Genomic DNA, 20,152 nt, shown 5'->3' on the forward strand with positions numbered 1-20,152 from the left:
ATTTTAACGCTGTCTAAAATAATCAAATACTACTTTAAAATGGCATTCCACTTGGGGTTTGTTTTTTAGTTTTTATTTGGTTTTAGTCCTTTGGTGCTTTTCTGTATTTCAGTGCACTTGCTCAAGTTTCTATTAGTGCTTCCCATTGTGGTACATGGTGCATTGGGTCCTGTGGCTGCAGGCAAAGGGCTAGGATAAGGTCAGGCCCTCTTCCCAGAGGTAAGATCTTAGCCAACTTAAGACCCAGTTTCTTCATCAATACCAGGAACATGATGGAAAGATTCTGGGATTTGGAGTATCTATGTTTGAGGCCAGCCCTCCTAAAATGAAAGTCACCTGTTTCCCCTTCCTACATTATGCGGAGCCTTCGCCAATATTTTTTTTCCTTTTAAAATGAAAGGGTTTTTTTTTTTTAAGATTTTTATTTATTTATTTGTCAGAAAGAGAGAGAGAGAGCACACAAGCAGGGGGAGCAGCAGGCAGAGGGAGAAGCAGGCTCCCTGCCGAGCAAGAAGCCCAAGGCGGGGCTTGATCCCAGGACCCTGGGATCATGACCTGAGCTGAAGGCAGCCGCTTACCCGACTGAGCCACCCAGGTGTCGCTAAAATGAAAGTTCTTATTTTGTATCTTTCAGTAGTAAGTTGGGTTTTTTTTTCAAATCAATACATACCACTTGCAGAAAATCTCATCAACATTCCAATGATTTACTCAGCAAACTGTTATTGAACACTCAGTAAGTGCCAGGCCCTGGGCCAGGCAGCCCTGAAAAAACAGACCAGAGGGACTCCTCAGACAATGACAATGAACTATCCGTTGTAATTCAGAGACAGAGACACCAACTACTTTGGATTTCTCCATAGCACCTAGGACATGTCACGGGCTGTGGTAGCGACGTCATATGCTCAGAATTTGGCTGAAATAACGAATCATCCTCTTAAACATGTATACACATTTCTCTAATTAGATGATATTCCACTTATGCCCACAAGGTGGCGATCTTGCTTACCGTTTACCCAAGCTAAAAGCACTGCATTACTAAAAAAGATGCTCAGAAGTTAAACCAAAAGATAAAAAATCAAATTCAATTTATTGAGCACCTATTTAGTGTAATATACTATGTTAAGTGGTAAGAGAAATAAAATGTTAGGAAATATTAGTCCCTGCCCTCTAGGTTAACATAGAGGGTGAGGAGCTCACACAGAGCAGGAACAGTACCTTTTAATGAGTTACTATGTTTTGATGCCTACATATCGGAGCCATAGTGACCGCAGCATCAGATAAGATGTATAAAAAAGGCATGATACAGCTGCGTGGTGAGGAACAGATTCAACAAAGACTCCACACTTCAGCCAATATGGAAACACTTGAGGGTATACAGGGTCAGCTCTAGAAGGCTCCAGATGTGGTCTTGATGCCTCTGTTCAAGCACAAACATTAGGGTGTCTGCCCTATAACTCTAAACACTCATTCTGTGGAGAATAAAATATAAGAAGTGCCAGCTGATGGACTAATAAAGTTGAAAACCCCCATGTGCACCTGATGGGGGATAAAAAGAAAAACACGTGTAAAAAAACCAGATTTCTAACTCCTGCTTCCAAGAGGTGGAGTCCACCTCCACCCCCAATCTTGCGTCTTACCTGGGAATCTTGGTTTGGATCTGGGACACACTCCTGCAGAGAGGGAAGGGAGGAAGGCAATTCTTGCCCAAGAGCCTTCTTGGTGGCTTGAACCCAGGGGTGGCTGGAAGACGGTGCGGTTTCTTTTGTCATTGTTTTGGGTTTTTTTTTTTCTCCACCCTCCCCATCACCCCCCGCCCCCCAACCATTTATTTTTCCCTGAAACCATTAAACCAGCAAGTCAAATGTAATATGGGGATTTTTTTTTTTCATTTGAATTGAAAATCACATTTGGAGAATCAGGTGGCTAAATGACAGTGAGTTAAAAAAAAATGAAAATGCTGGCAACTTGATAAAAAATGAGCTTTCCTGATGGAGGGAAAATCAGGTGGCGTGCTGCCAGAAGGTCCGAGTTTGAATTTTATTTAGTTTGTGCACTGGCTAAGTCCGCCGTATTTGAGCAAGCCTTTTCCGCCTCAGTTTCCTCCTGGGCAAAATTATGTCATTTCTTTGGAGAGAGAATCTCTGACACCTCTCCCTCCTGCACTAGGTCGGATCCTGGGTTACAATGTTCTCATAGCAACCTGAACCTCTCCCTGGAACGTAAGCTCCAGGAGCACGGGGAGATTCTGTGGGTTTTACTGCCCTGAGACCGAGCTTCGATGAACGGATGAACGAACGGCTGGGAGCTGGCCTAGGTGTTCTATTACTTGCACAGCGAGGTTTAATTCCCCGGGAGTCCCTTGGGAAGACGCAACGACCAAGCTCAAAGCGCACACGCCCGCAGTGACCCGCGGTGGTAGGCGCGCTCAGAAAGGGGGTGTCGGTTCAAAGTTGTCTCTAACTGGGCTGGAGTCACATTCTCTGTGGCTCGGAGCTTCCCGTGGATTTACATAAGGCAGGGTGAATCACACCATCGGAAACCAACGAGGCGAAGGGACCCGCCCAACCCGCGCCAGGCGGCGCCCGGAGCGCGACAGGGGTCACTCGGAACTTTGCAGGAGGCCAGGCGCTGCCCCGGCGCGGGGTACCAGGCGACCACTCTGACCCCCGCCGGGACCAGAGGCGCGTCCCTCCCTCTCCCCGCGCAGCTCTGGCTCGGCACCGCCCCCTCCGACGCCCCCGCGCGGGCGCCGCTAGCCCGGCTTCCACCAGGCCCCGAAGTCCCCGACCGAAGTGGGGCCGCCTCTCCCGCTCCGAAGGAGCCATCGCCGCTTTAAGGGGAAGAGGAGGGGAAGGGGGCGGGGGTAGTGGGGGGCGGGGAGCGGCGGCCGCGGAGGGGGAGGGGGAGCCCCCTAGCTCCCACGTGGTCCGGGCGCCTGTGAATCGCGCCCGCCCGAGGGTCTCACAGCGAAATACAAAAGCAGCTGGGAAGCGGCGGCGCGGCGAGTTCCCAGCGCCGGGCAGAGCGCCGGGCAGAGCCCCGCGGCCACGATGAGGCTGAGGCGCCCGGAGCCCCGGAGCCAGCACGCTGCCGGGCCCGCCTCGCCGCGGGGACCCGGGCGCCCGGGCTCGGCTTGAAGCGGCGGCGGCCCCGGCACGGCCGGGGGGGGAGCATGGGCAGGAGGATGCGGGACGCCGCCGCCGCCGCCGCCGCCGCGGGGCTCTGGCTGCTGGCGCTGGGCTCGCTGCTGGCGCTGTGGGGCGGGCTCCTGCCGCCGCGCACCCAGCCGCCCGAAGACCGACTCCCCCGGCGCCCGGCCGGGAGCGGCGGCCCGGGGCCCGCGCCTCGCTTCCCCCTGCCCCCGCCCCTGGCGCGGGACGGCCGCGGCGGCTCCCTGAAAACTTTCCGGGCGCTGCTCACCTTGGCGGCCGGCGCTGACCGCCAGCCCCGGAGGCCCCCGGGCGAGCGCGGGCGGCACGTGCCAGCCGGGCGGCCGGGTCCCGAGGGGCGCGCCGCGGTGCACGGGGGCGTCTTCTGGAGCCGCGGCTTGGAGGAGCAGGTGCCCCGCGGTTTCTCCGAGTCGCAGGCGGCGGCGTGGCTGGAGGCGGCGCGCGGCGCCCGGGTGGTGGCCCTGGAGCGCGGCGGCTGCGGGCGCAGCTCCAACCGGCTGGCTCGCTTCTCCGACGGCACCCGCGCCTGCGTGCGCTACGGCATCAACCCTGAGCAGATACAGGGCGAGGCCCTGTCCTACTACCTGGCGCGCCTGCTGGGCCTCCAGCGCCACGTGCCGCCGCTGGCACTGGCCCGGGTGGAGGCTCGCGGCGCGCAGTGGGCGCAGGTGCAGGAGGAGCTTCGCGCGGCGCACTGGACGGAGGGCAGCGTGGTGAGCCTGACGCGCTGGCTGCCCAACCTCACCGACGTGGTGGTGCCCGCGCCCTGGCGCTCCGAGGACGGCCAGCTGCGGCCCCTGCGTGCCGCCGGGGACGAGCTGGCCAACCGCAGCCAGGCGGAGCTGGTGGACCTGGTGCAGTGGACCGACTTGATCCTTTTCGACTATCTGACGGCCAACTTCGACCGGCTTGTCAGCAATCTCTTCAGCCTGCAGTGGGACCCGCGCGTCATGCAGCGCGCCACCAGCAACCTGCACCGCGGCCCCGGCGGGGCGCTGGTCTTTCTGGACAACGAGGCGGGCTTGGTGCACGGCTACCGGGTGGCGGGCATGTGGGACAAGTATAACGAGCCGCTGCTGCAGTCGGTGTGCGTGTTCCGCGAGCGGACAGCGCGGCGCGTCCTGGAGCTGCACCGCGGCCAGGACGCGGCCGCCCGGCTGCTGCGCCTCTACCAGCACCACGAGCCTCGCTTCCCGGAGCTGGCCGCGCTCGCCGACCCCCACGCTCAGCTGCTGCAGCGCCGCCTCGACTTCCTCGCCAAGCACATTTTGCACTGTAAGGCCAAGTACGGCCGCCGACCGGGGACTTAGCGTCCCCCGGAAGAAGAGAGGGAGAGACCCCCTGGCTGGGGAATGGATGATGGGGGAAGGGCCGTCGCCTCGGCCACCGCCTGGGACCGGCCAACGCCCAGCCAGTGGCCCCAGCGGCATGGAGGCTGAAACTTCACGGCTTCACCCACCTGCCCCTTTCTCTCAGCCTCGCGCTGTTTCCTTTCCCAAGTTCGGGGAGGACGAGCTCACCGGGGCGAGAAGTGTAACAGCCCCTCCGCCCAGCCTATAAAAGGATTCTGCCCTGCGTCAGCACGGAGTTTGGATCCGAAGAAACTGGCGGCCGGAGTCTGGCCCCCGGCTGGCCGTCTCTGTGGGAGATGCATCCCATTCCCTGGCCCCCTCATTCCCCTTTCCGAAAAAGGAAAACTTCTATTTGAGCCGTTGAGCTAATTGTGCATTTTCTCCCAAATACGCGCTGGTGGCCCCGGAGCAGGGCTGTGACATTGGCTGGTGGAGCCCCCTTCCTGTGTTCTGCCTTTGTTCCAGCACCATTCATGGTGAGATCACTGTTAGGAAGGGGGGGGGGGAGGCTCCCGATAGGACAAAGAGAGCAAGACCTTCAGAACGGGGGAGGGGGGTCCTCCAGACCCTGACAATTTGTCTGACTTGTTCCTTACCCCATGTCTTTTTGGCCTAAAGGCTACAAATGCAGGACCGGCCGTATTGCACTGAGTCAAGTAATGAATTTCTTCTTCCTCCCTCCTCCCCTCCGACCAAAATTTTGACAATGATGTTGTTCACCAGAAGAAAATGAGTTTCATGCACTTTACTTTGTTTTTATTTTAGTTTTTTATTAAGAAAAACTTTTTTATTTGACAAAATTTGCCTTCTGTGTATATATGTGCATAAAGTGTGTTGTAAATATACTAAACAAACTTATATTTCAATAAAAGGGAGTTTAAAATTTAGAATTTAATTTCTGTGGTTTTAACTGTGGGAGATCTCTGATGCCCTACCTGCTTTTAGAATAAGCTTTAGGGTTTCTCCCTTGTGTGTGTGCTTTTTAAAACAAAGGATGCATATATACCCCAGTTGTGATTACCGGAACTAACAGAACTGAACAAAGACAAGAGCAGTTTCTCTGTCCTGTTCACTCAAATGAACCGTAGTGCAGGAAATTTCAAGAGTTCAGTAGAGAATGTGGGGAGGGAGAGGAAAGGATTCTATTTCCTGGCAAATAAAACTGATATAAAAGGATTTCACTGCGATATATTCCTATATTAATCATTTGGCAAGTATGATAGAACCAGATGTGCAGACTAAAATGACAAATGCCCCCTTTTTAAGCCTAACTACAATGGGCACGTGTTGCACATTTTTTTCAGCATTGTAATTACCATGCATCACAATATGTACAGACAACAAGCGGAGCACATGTTGCAAACAGAGAAAGTCATAAATTAATTGTTCTCTTTAACCTCCTGGCATAAAAAAAAAAAAAAAATCTCCTGGCATAAATTCCATTGCATCCAGGAGATGAGGACTCATCCAACCCTCTTAAGAGGTTGTGTGGGTTTTTTTCCAGGTATTAATTGCATAAGCCCCTATAACAGCCATGGTGAGACCAAGAAAGTGGGCAGTACTTTGTATGAGACCTTTGATTCCTTACATTTTGGGGACTGCAAACTTAGAAATATTTTTGGATTGTCTTAAGCTCCTTTTTTGACCCATGGGGGAAGAAGAGAGGGGTTTGGTTTGTGTTTGTTTTACAACCCACCGGTGTTTTATCTTGACGTTTTATTTGATGTCTGGGTCCAAGTGATCTTGCATATTATCTTATTTTTATTTAATGACTTTTAACTCAAAGCAACTTTTGGTTACTCTAATAGTTATTTATTTGATGTGCATTTGTAAACCTAGGGTTTTATAGACTCCTGAAGATAATTGAATCTCTGTGGGTTCCCCTTCTCACTCCACATTACAACACAGCCTGTATAATTTCACTATTTAATACCATCCTTACACTTTCAGTGCCTGATGCTAAGTCAAATCTTACTTCAACTGAAAAAAAAGTGAAGTCCATAAACTTTGTGGGACAAGCCAAATTTTTTCATTAGTACAGCCACAGAATGTACTGATATGGGAAATATCTTTTTTTTTAAGACATTGTTCATGTGAGACCTCTGATAATTACACCCTTCTAAAAGAAACATTTTCCATTTCTGATGATTGATAACTATGTGAGATTTGCTGCCTAAGTCAACCAAGGCTGTTTCCAGAAAAGGATAAATATTTAGCAACCTGCATTTTTGCCCAACATGTTCATCGAGGAAAACAATAAGCAGAAATCAGTTTCACAGACCATGCAGGAAATACACCCTGACTCCCGTGTAGAGTCAACCCTGGTGAGTTCTGGGCCAGCAACATTCCCTACATTCCTCTTAAACTTCAGTTCCAAGCCCAGACTTGGCCATTAACCCAAAGCAAGAAACTAAGCATAATTTAAATGGCTCTTCTCAGATTCTTTAGTGAACCATATCTGCCTGTTTGAGAAATAAGTTTAATTACATGGTGGGGTTGGTAAGGGAACCCAGACTTAATTACAGAGAACAGGCTTTAACTGTTGCTATTCCTTGTGGATAATCGGTAGGCCATGGCATAGAAAGATCAATTAAAGATTTGCCATGGTCAGTGAATACTGGTAGGGCCAAATAATTTTTCAGAAAAAAAAAAGAACAAAAGAAAACCCAAACTTTCAGGCTGCAGCATGATGTGGAAAGAGTAATGGATTCTGCAGGCAAAATATATTCTGAATTCTGTCCCTTACCTATTTACTTTCAGCAAATCATTTAACTTAGTTCTCTCATCTATGAAATGGAAATTCGATCAGAGTATTGTGGGACTTAATGTTAACATATAAAACATAAGGGGCATGTAATAGGTACTTCAAAAAAAAATTCCACTTCCTCTTCATCTTTAAAAAACCTCTTGCCCTTCTTACACTCAGTAAACCCCGACTAATTTTCATCATCAAAGCCAAACCTAGCAGTTTCCAAGGTCAGGTTCAGTGTTTGAAGTGTGGTAATAAATGAATTCAGCAAAGTACCAAGGACCGCCTCCCGCCACTATGCAAAGCACTGGATAAGGCCCAGGGCACAGGTCTGATCTCTACACGGGTCTGCAAGTGTGGTTTCTGCACCCCAGCAGGTGCCTCGCACCAAAGCAGCTATCCTCCAAATACAGGAGGGTAATATTTCTTAAGTAAATGCCTTCTTGCCGATCCATCACCACTTCTAGAAAGCATCAAAAAGTGATGACTCTTTGCAAGAACAATCCTCCTCTCGAATCCTTCTGCCAAGACAAAATAGGCAGTTGACCTTTCCTCCTTGGATTTGAGTATTGATTAATTCCCTTCATCAGTGACATAGTTCTACACTATTAAGAGTATTTGCCCTCCTGTCTTCGAGTCAGGAAGGAAAACACATTAGTTTAACACATCTCAACTCTTCTCAACCTGCCTATGGCTGCAGCTAGAAGAACCCTGTAAGGCTTAAAGGTTGATTATGTGGATTAAAGGAGTAAATATTTGTTAATATTCTCAGAACAGTGCCTGGCACATAATAAACACAATATAAGTGTTTGTTCCTTGGTGAGGGAGGTCACTTTCTCCTCTAAGTCAAAATCAGAGGCGCTCTGAGTCGCAGGCAGGATCCACATTCATAATCCTTCTTTATCTTTGCAATTATAGAACACTCTCTGCATGCTTCTATTTTGGCTCAGGAAGACCAGCCAGAGTGCATGAGTCTGGCAGGAATTACCTAAAGCCCACAGTTGTCAGCTGGTTGTCTCCTTTCTGAGAATGTCTTCTATGCGAGTGGTCACAGGCACCCCCTCTTTTTTCACAGGGAGGCTGTGATTCTGTTTCTCACGTGGCTCTTCAACTCCAGGCTGCAGTGAGCTGTGGCATTTTGCACCTTCTGAGCTATCCAGTAGTCGTGGATCATCCAAGCCCAAGCGCAGATTATTTGTCCATCCCCACACCTGCTCCAGCTCACAGACCCACAGATGCTATATGGTAAAAGGTTGGCAGAATTAGTAGTGAAGGAGAAAGGGGAGTCCAGTTGATCCAGAAGCACAGCCATTGCTCCAGAAGAGACTAGAATGCCAGCTGCAGGGTTGGTATGGAAACCACAGAGCAAGAGTTGACACCCACCTCTAAGTATGCTTCCCTCATTAGAGTCGAACGTTAAGGATCCTGGGAGTCAAGAGCCGGGGGCTCCTTCTGACTCACATGTCGCTTGAGAAAGTCATTTCCCCCCATCTGGTTCCAGGTGTCTTACCTGGAACAGAAAGTGTTGGAGTACATTGTTTGACTTTCCCATTTTTTTGACCAGAACTCACAGTAAGGCATACACTTTACATTGTGAACCAGCATGTACACACAAAGAAGAACACACACACACACACACACACACACGCACACACACAGAGGCATACAACTGAAACAAAAGTTTCTCAAAACAGTATGTGCAAAATGCTTTTAATATTCAATTCAATTTTAGTCTATCCCTCCTCTCCCTTTACTTCCCAGTGTTAGCTGTGGCCCTCTAAACTGATTTCATAACTCATTAGTGGGGTATAGACTAGCCCCTGCAAAACACTGAATTAGATGATGACGGGTAAGCTCATTTCCAGCTCTAAGATGCCAGAGAATTCCATTTATAACCAGTTTATCACTGACTACAATTTTTCCCCAAAAGGAATACAGGCTTCAATTTGGTATACTCTTTAAAAAACAGAAGACTGAAGTGCTTTATTTCAAAATATATTTGGGAGAACTGCTCCAAATCTTCCCTAAGTTCTGCTTATAAACACCTTTAAGAGTCCCTTAATGTGGAAAGTAACTTGCAGTCTGTTCCAACCATGTGTGAGCAAATAGTGCTGTTGTGAGGCTTTGGAGGGGGAAAAAATCCTTTGCATCTCTGCCTTAACATGGCCCAAGGACAACTCAAGAGGACAGTTTCTTTTCTGTGTATTCATAAAGATCAGATGTAGGAGTCATAATTTTTTAATGTGACTGTTTTACCAATTTCTCTTTCTATGTCCTGCTGTGGGGGAAACTGCATTAATAAACTCTGTCTCAATGCTGCCCAGCTGGAATATTTTTTCTCTGCAGGACTCCACCATATATAGCTAAAGGAATGCTCATTTTATTTATCTTTTCAACTTTATTTCCACTTAGGATATGTCTTCTTGACACTTTTGAAATTTTTCTCTTAACAGCACCTTAATGTGTTTAGGAGAATAGAGAACTAATTGTTCATTGAGTAATAACAACAACAAGAAAGAACTCTTTTTCCCCCTTTCTTTGGTGCCATATGGTACCTCTTATGGTTTTCGCAGTTATTTTATACCCTATCCAGAAAAATTAAATCGCTTATGGAACTGGCATTTTTCCAGTGCCAGCTTAGAGCTTTTCCTTTGCTGAGAAATTGTGGGTTAATAATAGAGAAATGTCACTTTTAATTTGATGGTCCTACATCATGCATTATCTCTGCCTGTTTACACCCTACCCTCAATGATTTTTTTTTTTTAATACTCATTAAAGAACGTGTCCCCATTCTCCAAATGGCCTGGAGAAGCAAGGCGAGCAGATTATGACCACAGCCATGATCTCTTTTCTTTTTTCTTTTAGTTGTGATAAAATATACATAACATAAAGTTTGCCATTCTAACCAGTTTTAAGTGTACAATTCAGTGATACTCTATTATCGATGTCATACAACCATACCACAATCTATTTCCAAAACATGTTTGTCACGCCAGACAAAAACTCTGCCATCATTAACCAGTAACTCCTCGATTCTCCTTTCCCAGCCTCTGGTAACTTCTAATCTACTTTCTGTCTTTGCGAATTTGCCTAGTCTAGATATTTCACATAAGTGGAATCACACATCATTTGTCTTTCTGTGCCTGGCTTCTTTCACTTACACAGCCATGATCTTGGTCATAGAGGCAACATGATAGAACATAAGCAATACCATTTGGGAACTGGTAAAGCTGGATTTGAGTCTGATTTCCACCATTTCATAAATAGCCTTAGATTTTCAGACGAATTGAGGAACTCCTCATTTTTCCCATCTGGAAAAGCAATGGGAAGACTAGATGTTCTCTAGAATCCCTTTCAACTTTAGAAAAATACCATGTGTTTATGTACGGCAACTCTGTAAATGAATTCCATCCCTAACTTCCGATTTCTTTTCTCTTGAAGATACAGTAACTTTTCAAGTGCCTCCTAAAAAGTCCCAGCTCATGTCCTAAGGACTGTGGAATCAATGGTGAGGAAGATATGGTGAGGTGCTTGCCTTCAAGTTGCCTAGAGTCTACTGAGGGAGCTGGAATGTTATCGAGCAGAGACAATATGTGATCAGTGCTATGACAGAGGAAAGTACTGCAGACCATGTAGCAGGACTTTGTAAACTGCTCTGGAGGGAGGTCAAAGAAGGCTTACAAGTTGGTCTTGGGTTTATCTTTGAATTTACAGAAGTCTTGAAGAGAAGGAAGCTACAAAAGGGGAGATTTTTTTATAGGAATTCTGAAGACATCCTGCTGACAAGATTGCAGGGAGGTTTGAGTCCCATGATAGTGGTTTAAGCTTAGGTGTTGTTTTTTTTTAGTTTTGCTTTTTGTTTTTGCAGCGGGGATGGCACCTGCTTTCTGCAATATGACATACACTTAAGTATTAATCACCCTAAGGTTGGGTTCATGGGTGGGGTTATGCTGTAGGAATTTCTATCATGGGGAATTACTTCTGTCAATAATAACTCCTTTTTGATGAACACGTACTAACAAATGATTCTTTGTGTTGGGCATTTTGCAGGGAATTAGCAATGATAACTTTGGATGGAATATTTATTTTACAGATGTGGAAAGTAAGGCTCAAAGCAGTTAAGGTCAAAGAGGTGGGGTCGCTGCTCAAAGACAGATCGAACACCAAAGAGTAGGTTGGACCTTTTAGTTTTTCCCTCTTGTCTTCCTTTCTTTTTCCATTCCCCCCTTTTTCTTAATATTGGTCTTTTGTAATTGGTTTCTTTTAAGATATTCTCTTTGCTTTTGGTGTCCTGTAATCTCATTATGATGTATTTAGATGTGGATTTATTTTTGTTTTTCTCTCATAGGAACATGATGTATTTCTTAAATCTAATGAGTCTTTTTTTTCAGTCTAGAATAAGTCTCAGTCATTATCTCTTCAAATATTCTCTCTCTCTTATTCTTTCCATTTTCTCCTTCTAGAAATATTACTGGGCATATGTTAGGTCATCTTTTTCTATCCCCCATGGCCCAAGTTCCAGTACATATTTTCCATCTCTTAATCTTTCTACCCTGCCCTCCAGGTAATTTTCTCAGATCTAGTCTTCCAGTTCACTTATTCTCTCTCCAACAGTGTGTAAGCAACTATTTTATCCATCCCTGAAGTTTTGTTTTGTCTTTCTTAATCCAATTACTTTATTTTTATTTCCAAAAGTCCTTTTTATTTTTTTTAAAGATTTTCTTTTTAAGCAATCTCTACACCCAACGTGGGGCTCAAACCCACAACCCTGAGATCAAGAGTCACATGCTCCACCAACTGAGCCAGCCAGGTGCCCCATTTTTTGTTCTTTTTTGAAAAAAGAAATTGCTCTTTTTAGAGCAATCTTGGGTTCATAGCTAAATTAAGCCAAGGTACGGAGATTTCCCATACTCCCTGCCCCCACACATTCATAGCATCCCCATTAATCACCATTTCCAAACCAGAGTTTCCCAGCAGACATTTCCCACCAAAGTTTTCACGTGTTACAAATGATGGACCTATGTTAATATATCATTATCACCCAAAGTACATGTTTACATAAAGTTTCGCTTTTGGTGTTATACATTCTATGGACTTAAACAAATGTATAATGACAGGTATCCACCATTATAGTAACATACAAACATATAGTTTCACTGCCCTCTGTGTTTGCCTATTACTTCTTCTTCTATTACTTCTTCCCTTCCCTCTAATCCCACTTTATTGTCTCCATAATTTTGCCTTTTCCAGAATCATACATGTGTAGCCTTTTCAGATTGAATCCTTCCACTTAGTAATATACAATTAAGGTTCTTCCATGTCTTTTCATGGCTCTATAGCTCATTTCTTTTTAGCACTGAGTAATATTCCATTGTCTGGATGTTCTATAGCTTATTTATCCATTCACCCACTCAAGAACGTCTTGGTTGCTTCCAAGTTTTTGGCAATCATAAATAAAGCTGCTAGAAACACCCATGTGGAGATTTCTGTGTGGACACAAGCTTTTATCTCCTCTGGGTAAACACCAAGGAATGCAATTGCTGCATCATGCGATAAGATGCGATTTACTTTTGTAAAAAACTGCCAAACTGTCTTCCAAAGTAGTATTCAGTTCTTTTTCAAAACCTCCCATTTTTTAAATATTTTCTTCTTTTCTCACGTTTTTAAAATGTATTCAATCAGTTAATGTATTCAATCCCTTGAAATGTAGATCTGATTACTCTAGCATCTGGGGTTCTGGGTGGTCTGCTCCTGCTATTTGTATGTCTAACTTTTGCACAGATAGGGTTGCCATGTAAAATTTAAATTTAGCCTTAAATTTTAGGTAAACAATAAATAATTTTTTAAGAATTTATTTATTTATTTATTTATTTATTTATTTATTTATTTGACAGAGAGAGAGAGACAGTGAGAGAGGGAACACGAGCAGAGGGAGTGGGAGAGGGGGAAGCAGGCTTCCTGTGGAGCAGGGAGTCGGATGCGGGGCTTGATCCCAGGACCCTGAAATCATGACCTGAGCCGAAGGCAGACGCTTAACCAACTGAGCCACCCGGGCACCCCAACAATAAATAATTTTTTAGTATAAGTATGCTGCATGCAATATTTGAGATATGCTTGTATAGAAAATTATTTTTTGTTTCTCTAAAATTCAGTTACCTGGGTGTCTTGTTTTGTTTTGTTTCCCCCAAATCTGACCACCTGACTCACAGAAGCTTTGTATTTTGTAATTTTGGAGGGTAAGCTCATGCTCATCCAAGCCTTTACCTGTAATGCTCCCATTTTGTTTGGATTGAACATACATCCTTCCCAAGACATGTCATTTCCTTGTGTCAGGCAACCCAGGGTAAAAGGCAAAACTGGCTCGCTTTTATATTAATTATTTTACCTGGAAGTTGAGGTTCTGGATGATAGCATAAATTTAAATACTAAACGTGTATGACAACAGGAGGAGCCTTCCCAGAGACTTTTATTTTCCCCAACCAGAGTTCAGGCTAAGACAAGCAATCTTTTCTCACACTGCCCTTTGCTGGAAGAATAGAATTTTTTTGAGGGTCTTAGCTTTATTCAGGATGTTGGAAAGATCCAAATTCCCCACACACCCACCCCCAGCTGAAGCACATTAAACCCAAATCACCTGATTACAAAGATCACACACACACACACACACTCTCACACACTCATACACACACACACACACACACACACACACACTCAGGGAAGCCCCAGTTTCAGTTCACACCTATCACTCCGATTTTGAGTCTTTGTTTTGGCCCCCTGGGGATTTTCCTTACATTTTTATAAGCTCAGCTATGCGTTTAAAAAGATGTTTATTATATTTTATAAAACATTTATAGGAGTTTTATAGAGGGAAGGTTTTTAGGTCATGTAGTTGGCCATTATTGCTGGAAACAAAGTCCACCTGAGCTCTTTCTAAAACCCTGCTCTCAAATTCTGCTTGCAATAAGCTGGCCCTTACTTGAGGAGTAAATGCCCTATTTGGTTATTCAGAGAGATTTCCCCACAGTGGAGACATTTACTTTAATAGGATTGGACCTGAAATAATCCATGAAACAAGTGACCCAGGAGTCAATAACAAATTCTGTTCTGTTTGCCACTGGCAAGTTTGAGATATAAGCCAGGAAAATGATTAAAAGGGAAGACGAAAGGCAAGGATTGGGAATGAGAAGACGGGGGATGAGGAGGGATTGTTAAAAAGAATCCCATGTGGTAGAAGGGCCAGGGGGCAGCATTTGCCTCTGGAACACCCGTATCTCAGATGGACCTTCAGTCAGCATCTGAGCTGAAGTGATGCCACATTGAGGCAAAAGAGCTAGGGCCTCCGCCTGGTACATTTAAGATTAAAGGAAGGTCAAGTAACTTCAGGGAAAATGACTTTCCATCTGCAGTCAGCTTCCTGCCTCCACCATAGCTCCCAACTAGGCAAAGTCCAGCCATTACCACTTGATCTTTGGCTGTTTGACCCCGTAGACCAGGCTCTGCCGACCTTGGGAAGAAAACAACACCTTGGCTGTCACATGTGCCTCTCGACCTTGCACTTCTAGGGGCAGCACGTTCAGTTTTATCATTTAGTGAGACCATCTCTCGGGACCTATTAGCAACATCAAAATGCTAATGAAGAAGAGGTTGAGCATCTCTGACTTCTCAAGTCATCAAGCTAATAAAAGCTGTCCTCCAAAAAAGTTGCTGAATGGCTCTGTTTCCCTCCATGTGTTTGCAGTGGAGACCTATCTGAAGTTTCCCTTTAATCTATATTCATGACCCAACTCCACAGGAGGTGTGTACCCTTTCCGATGCTATGATCCTGGGTGCATGACTCATACCATACAAATTATCGTAATGCCTTTAAATTTAGCAACTCAGAAGCCGGTGCTCCACGGGAAATCCCTGTTGGGTTATTTTCAAATGATTACTCATGGCTCAGGTATGTGCAGTATATATCGGTACAGTCATGTTGGTTATTAGACTATTGAAATACTTCCAGTTTGGTTGATACATGCCTACTGCCCTGAATGCCCAGGGAGCCTCTCCCACTTTCCCAAACACCCCAGCCCTTCTCCTGAACAATGCCCTACACCCATGATCCAGCCGCTAACATGTGAACACCTAGAGGAGCAGGAAGTCTCTTGGACCAGTATCCCAGGATTAAGACCAACAGTAAGTTCTGATTGCTCCTTATACAATTTGAATAACACCCTCTGGGTATAAGGTGTAATAAACAATGGAGTCATCATCCTAAGCCCTATCTTTGCCCTGCCTTATTCAAAGCCTTCATTTATTTGGCAAGCAGACACTGAGCATCTATTCTTTCCACAAATATTTCCTGGCTGCTTACTTTGGGTCAAGCACTGTGTTAGGTGGTGGGGAACAGGTCAGCAAACGGGAGACATAGTTTCTGGTCTTCTGGAGTGTCGAGTCTGGTAGAGGAGACAGACATTGAACAAATCATTACTGTAATAAATGGGATGACAGGAAAATACATGGCCCTATGAGAGTGTTAATAGGGGACAACCTCACATTGGAGGTTGAGGGATGTGGCATTTAAACAGAGACCAGAGCAATGAGTGGAAGTCAGCCAGCAAAGAGGGGAAAAAAGGGAGTGGAGAGCGTTTTAATCCGAAGGAATTGCATATTTGAGGCTGGGAGAGAAGGAGTTTGCCGTTCAGAAATGAAAAGTCAGTGTGATTGGAGAGTGTGGTCTCAGAAGGAGAATTGCGGGATTTGAGGCTACAAAGGTAAGCAGGCACCTGCCCAAGTGCCAGGCACAGAGGGCAGGAGATGGATCACATGACCCCTCCCCTTAGGGAGACGCTACAGCTTAGTAGCAAAGAGCTGGAATCTAGAGAGACTGGGTTCTGACCCCTGGTTCCTCCATTTTTTTGACTCTGTGACCTTGGGCACTTACTTATGCTCTCTGACTGTCAGTTTTCTCATCTGAAAATAGGGATAATTAGAAGACCTACCTTTTATGAGTTAACACATGTAAAGCACTTAGAAAAATGCCTAGCACGTAGTAAAGAAGCAGGAAGTATGAGGAACTGACCCCTAGGACACAAGTAAAGGCACAGGCAGATTAAGTGGTTTCATTTCTACCCATCTCCACCCGCTCATATAGTAAAATAGTCGTGTTTAATAATTGTGTTTAAAGACACCTAACATTGGGGCACCTGGGTGGCTCGGGGTCGGTGGAGTGTCTGATTCTTGCTTTCGGCTTGAGTCACAATCTCGGGGTGGTGAGATCCAGCCCTGTATCTGCCTCTGAGCTCAGTTCAGAGTCTGCTTGAGATTCTCTCTCCCTCTGTCCCTCCCTCCGCTCATGTGCACTCTCGCTCTCTCTCTCTCAAATAAATAAACAAAATCTTAAAATAAAAGAAGACACCTCACATTGTCTGTGTTACTGTCACATTAGTTCACGAGAAGCTTGCTTGTTGACCCCCTTCCCATGAGTCATCCTATGAAAAGCCAGTTTCACATGTCTTTGGGGGTTCACTCACGATTCTTCTTTGAACCAATTTCTTAGCATATGCCTCCAAAGACAAGCCACAGAAATCTGCTGATAAAGGGAGATCATCCAGATAGTGTCAAAGAAACAAGGCCAGCATCTGCAGAGCTGCTAAAAAACAAAAAACAAACAAACAAAAAAACCCGAAAAGAACGAACCAAAGAGGATGAAACCACCTTTCTGAAATCGATCACAATGAGGAATAGAAGGAAAAAGAAATTCAAACTAGAAAAGGCACACCACGGCCCCGAAGTACTTCTGACAGGTTTACAAAAGACATTCCCGAGGGCTTAGCTGGTGCCCATAGAAATGATCAGGGTCCTGGGAGGAAACAAAGAGCCTTGGGTTGCCATCCCAAGATTAGAGGTCCCTGGGGATCCTGTGGAGCTGTCATCAAAGCCATCATGGTATTAATCACTCTGGGCAGGAACGGGGCGGTGGTGGGGGGGGGAGACTGGAGGTGAAAAGGGCCAATTGAGTTCTTGAGTCCTTCCCCAGAGAATGCCCGCATGGAGATCACTGTGTGAAGTACGCTCTCCTGAACTTGACGAACTTTGGGATTGTTCAAGCTCAAGACAGGTAGCTCTTCCCTTGAAATTGTGTCCTGCAGTCTGGCGGGCCTCAGGGGTTTTTCGCCGATCTACGCTTCCAGCACCTTCTGTGAAAGACCACACATGTGAGGTTCAGTTGGCAACAGCACCCCCTTTGCAGAGAGGGACCACAAAATATTTCCCCACCCCCACCCCCAGAGGACTTGGCAGGTAGAAGGAGCATTTGTCTTGCTTGTGGCCACCCGGCGTCCATTGCTTCAAGTGCCTCTGGTTTACTTTGGCAAATTACCCTGTTGTGGGTGGTTTGATTGAGTCCTAAATCTAGACGCCCTCATATAACCAACAAGTGGGCATGTGGTCTCAGCTCAGTCAATTGGATTCTTCCTCCTAAAACTTTGCTTCTTAAGCAAGAAAAAAAACAAAAGCTTAAAGCCTATTTATTCTGGCTGGTGATAGAGTGGAGGAGTTCTCTACCAGAACTCTCTGCAGCTGCCTGGGACCTGTCTGTGCAAAACCTTCTACTTCAAGCCGCCTTTGAAGCCCGTGAGTGCATCATTTGTTACCATTTGGATATTTTTTTAAAGACTGTATTTATTTATTTGACAGAGAGACAGAGGGAACACAAGCAGAGCGAGCAGCAGAGGGAGAGGGAGAAGCAGGCTCTCTGCTGAGCAGGAAACTGGATGCGGGACTCAATCCCAGGATCCCGGGATCACGACCTGAGCTGAAGGCAGACGCTTAACCGACTGAACCACCCAGGCACCCGAACGTCTCTTTTTCTTATGTGTGCCAGAGTTTGTTTCTGTGGCTTACAATTAAAGATTCCTGACTAAAGAGAACATTCAAAAAGTTAGGAGGGGTAGAAGGAATGTCTGGAAAGATCGCCTCTGACAACACATATTGCACCTGCTACATTGCCACAAGGATGGGTAGGGATGAAGACTAGAGAGTCAGGGGAGGCAGAGTATCTGCCTCTCCCCATCAGCTTGATTGGAGAGCAGGCTTTGACCTTCCTGGCACCACCGTTCTCTCCTGGCCCCGGGACCTGTGCAAAGGCAGGCTTAGTGGCCCCAGGAGTTCTCTCGTGCCCAGCAGTGTGTTGGTAAACGTTTAATGAGGTTTGGGGAGGAAGAAGGGAGAGAGGCTGATTTGCGGTGTTCACCAATTTTCCTGGTGTAAAAACTCCCACCGTGGCCAATTTCAGGCTAGCAGTGTGCTATCCCTGAACAGAGAGTCAGGAAGAGATGCGCACTGAAGTCAGCATGAGCCTGCTGCGCCTCTCCCCTCTGGCTGTAGTAGCTGCTTAGGAAAGCTTCCGGGTAACAATCATGACTAACTTTTATTAAACATTTTCCATTGTTCCCTTCCAGGTACCATTCTAAGCACTTCACAGGTATTAACTCATTGGATTTAATCACGACCTCTGAGGCACGTACAATTCTTTTTCTTTTCTTAAAGATTTTATTTATTTATTTGAGAGAGAGAGAATGAGAGATAGAGAACACGAGAGGGAAGAGGGTCAGAGGGAGAAGCAGACTCCCTGCTGAGCAGGGAGCCCAACGTGGGACTCGATCCCGGGACTCCAGGATCATGACCTGAGCCGAAGGCAGTTGCCCAACCAACTGAGCCACCCAGGCTCCTGGCACATACAATTCTTGTCCTGTTTTACAGATCAGGAGACTGACAATACAAGAGAACAAGAAATTCTTCAAAATCATAAGGCTTGGAAGCTGAGGTGCCATGGTCTGATCCCTGATTATTGACTCCAGGGACATCTCACTTAACCATGACACTGTGCTGATAGAATCAGATTATGAAAGGCATCTCCCTTCTAGTGTGGGAGGTGGCCTCAGACTCAAACATCCTGGCAGAAATGGCAGTGGCGACATCCCAAGGTAAACTCAACACAGATATTTTTCTTTTTGAGTCCAAATTTTATTTTCTATATATACATTCTGATTATTTATGCCCCATCCACCACCAAAGGATGAAAGGTAGCTTGAAACAGTCCTGTCTAATAACTATTGAGTACCTACGCGAACCATTGACTTGTCCTAAAATTTGCCCCATCTCACAACAATCCTTTAGAGACAGGAGTTATTCTACCCATTAGCTCATTAAGAGTTGATCTACCAAAGCCCGTATAGTTAATAAATGGCCAAAGCAAGGTAGATTTTTTTTCTCATTCTCTTTATTTCATTGATGTGGAAACAGGCACAGAGAAGTTAAGTAATTTACCCCATGTGACATAATTAAGTAAGCCCCAGTCTGTCTGCTGCCAGAGCCCAGATGGTATGGTCATACCATCCTGGTGATAGTTCCCTCTAAGCAGACCTCCGATAGTGCAGCCAGAAGTAATTTTCCTAGAGAGCCCTGTCTGGGTGGCTTAGGAAGATGACTCTGCCAAGTGCCCATTGAAGGGCCAACTGTACTTCCATGACTCCAAGAGCTCCCTCCTAACCATTTCCTTAGGATCTACTAACCTCCTGCCATTTGCTCATGCACTAAATCAACACTTTTTCCTCTGAAAATCTCCTCTCTCTGCGAAGGTCAGCAACAGGTTAAAGGAACATAAAGAAGCATACTAAGTTTGGTTTCTGAATAACGGTGACTTCTGATCTTCTCCTGCAGCTTTCCCTGTGGGGACGGGGCTGGATGGGTGAGTTGCATCACCAGAGTGCAGGATTCTCCTTGTGCGTGATGCCAGAGCTGGCTCTTTGGATACGTACACGACCCAACCTGACGGCCTTGACAGGAGTGATATGGATGAGGTTCTCCCGTTATTGGTGATAATGAGACTTTTCCGGTGT

General features: G+C 46.0%; 1 protein-coding gene across 1 annotated transcript; it reads left to right on the plus strand.

The window, feature by feature from the left end:
• The first annotated feature begins 3,033 nt into the window (after positions 1-3,033).
• FJX1 (four-jointed box kinase 1) lies at positions 3,034-5,591 on the plus strand. Its single transcript, XM_027578572.2, has one exon. The coding sequence runs from the start codon at positions 3,173-3,175 to the stop codon at positions 4,478-4,480; it is 1,308 nt and encodes a 435-aa protein (XP_027434373.1). The 5' UTR covers positions 3,034-3,172; the 3' UTR covers positions 4,481-5,591.
• The last annotated feature ends 14,561 nt before the right edge of the window (positions 5,592-20,152 follow it).

The sequence above is a fragment of the Zalophus californianus genome, chromosome 11, assembly GCF_009762305.2.
Source record: "Zalophus californianus isolate mZalCal1 chromosome 11, mZalCal1.pri.v2, whole genome shotgun sequence".
Classification (NCBI taxonomy): Eukaryota; Metazoa; Chordata; class Mammalia; order Carnivora; family Otariidae; genus Zalophus; species Zalophus californianus.

Bases quoted from the DNA above. Each gene is read 5' to 3' on its own strand.
- FJX1 (XM_027578572.2), top strand. From the start codon at position 3,173: ATGGGCAGGAGGATGCGGGACGCCGCCGCCGCCGCCGCCGCCGCGGGG.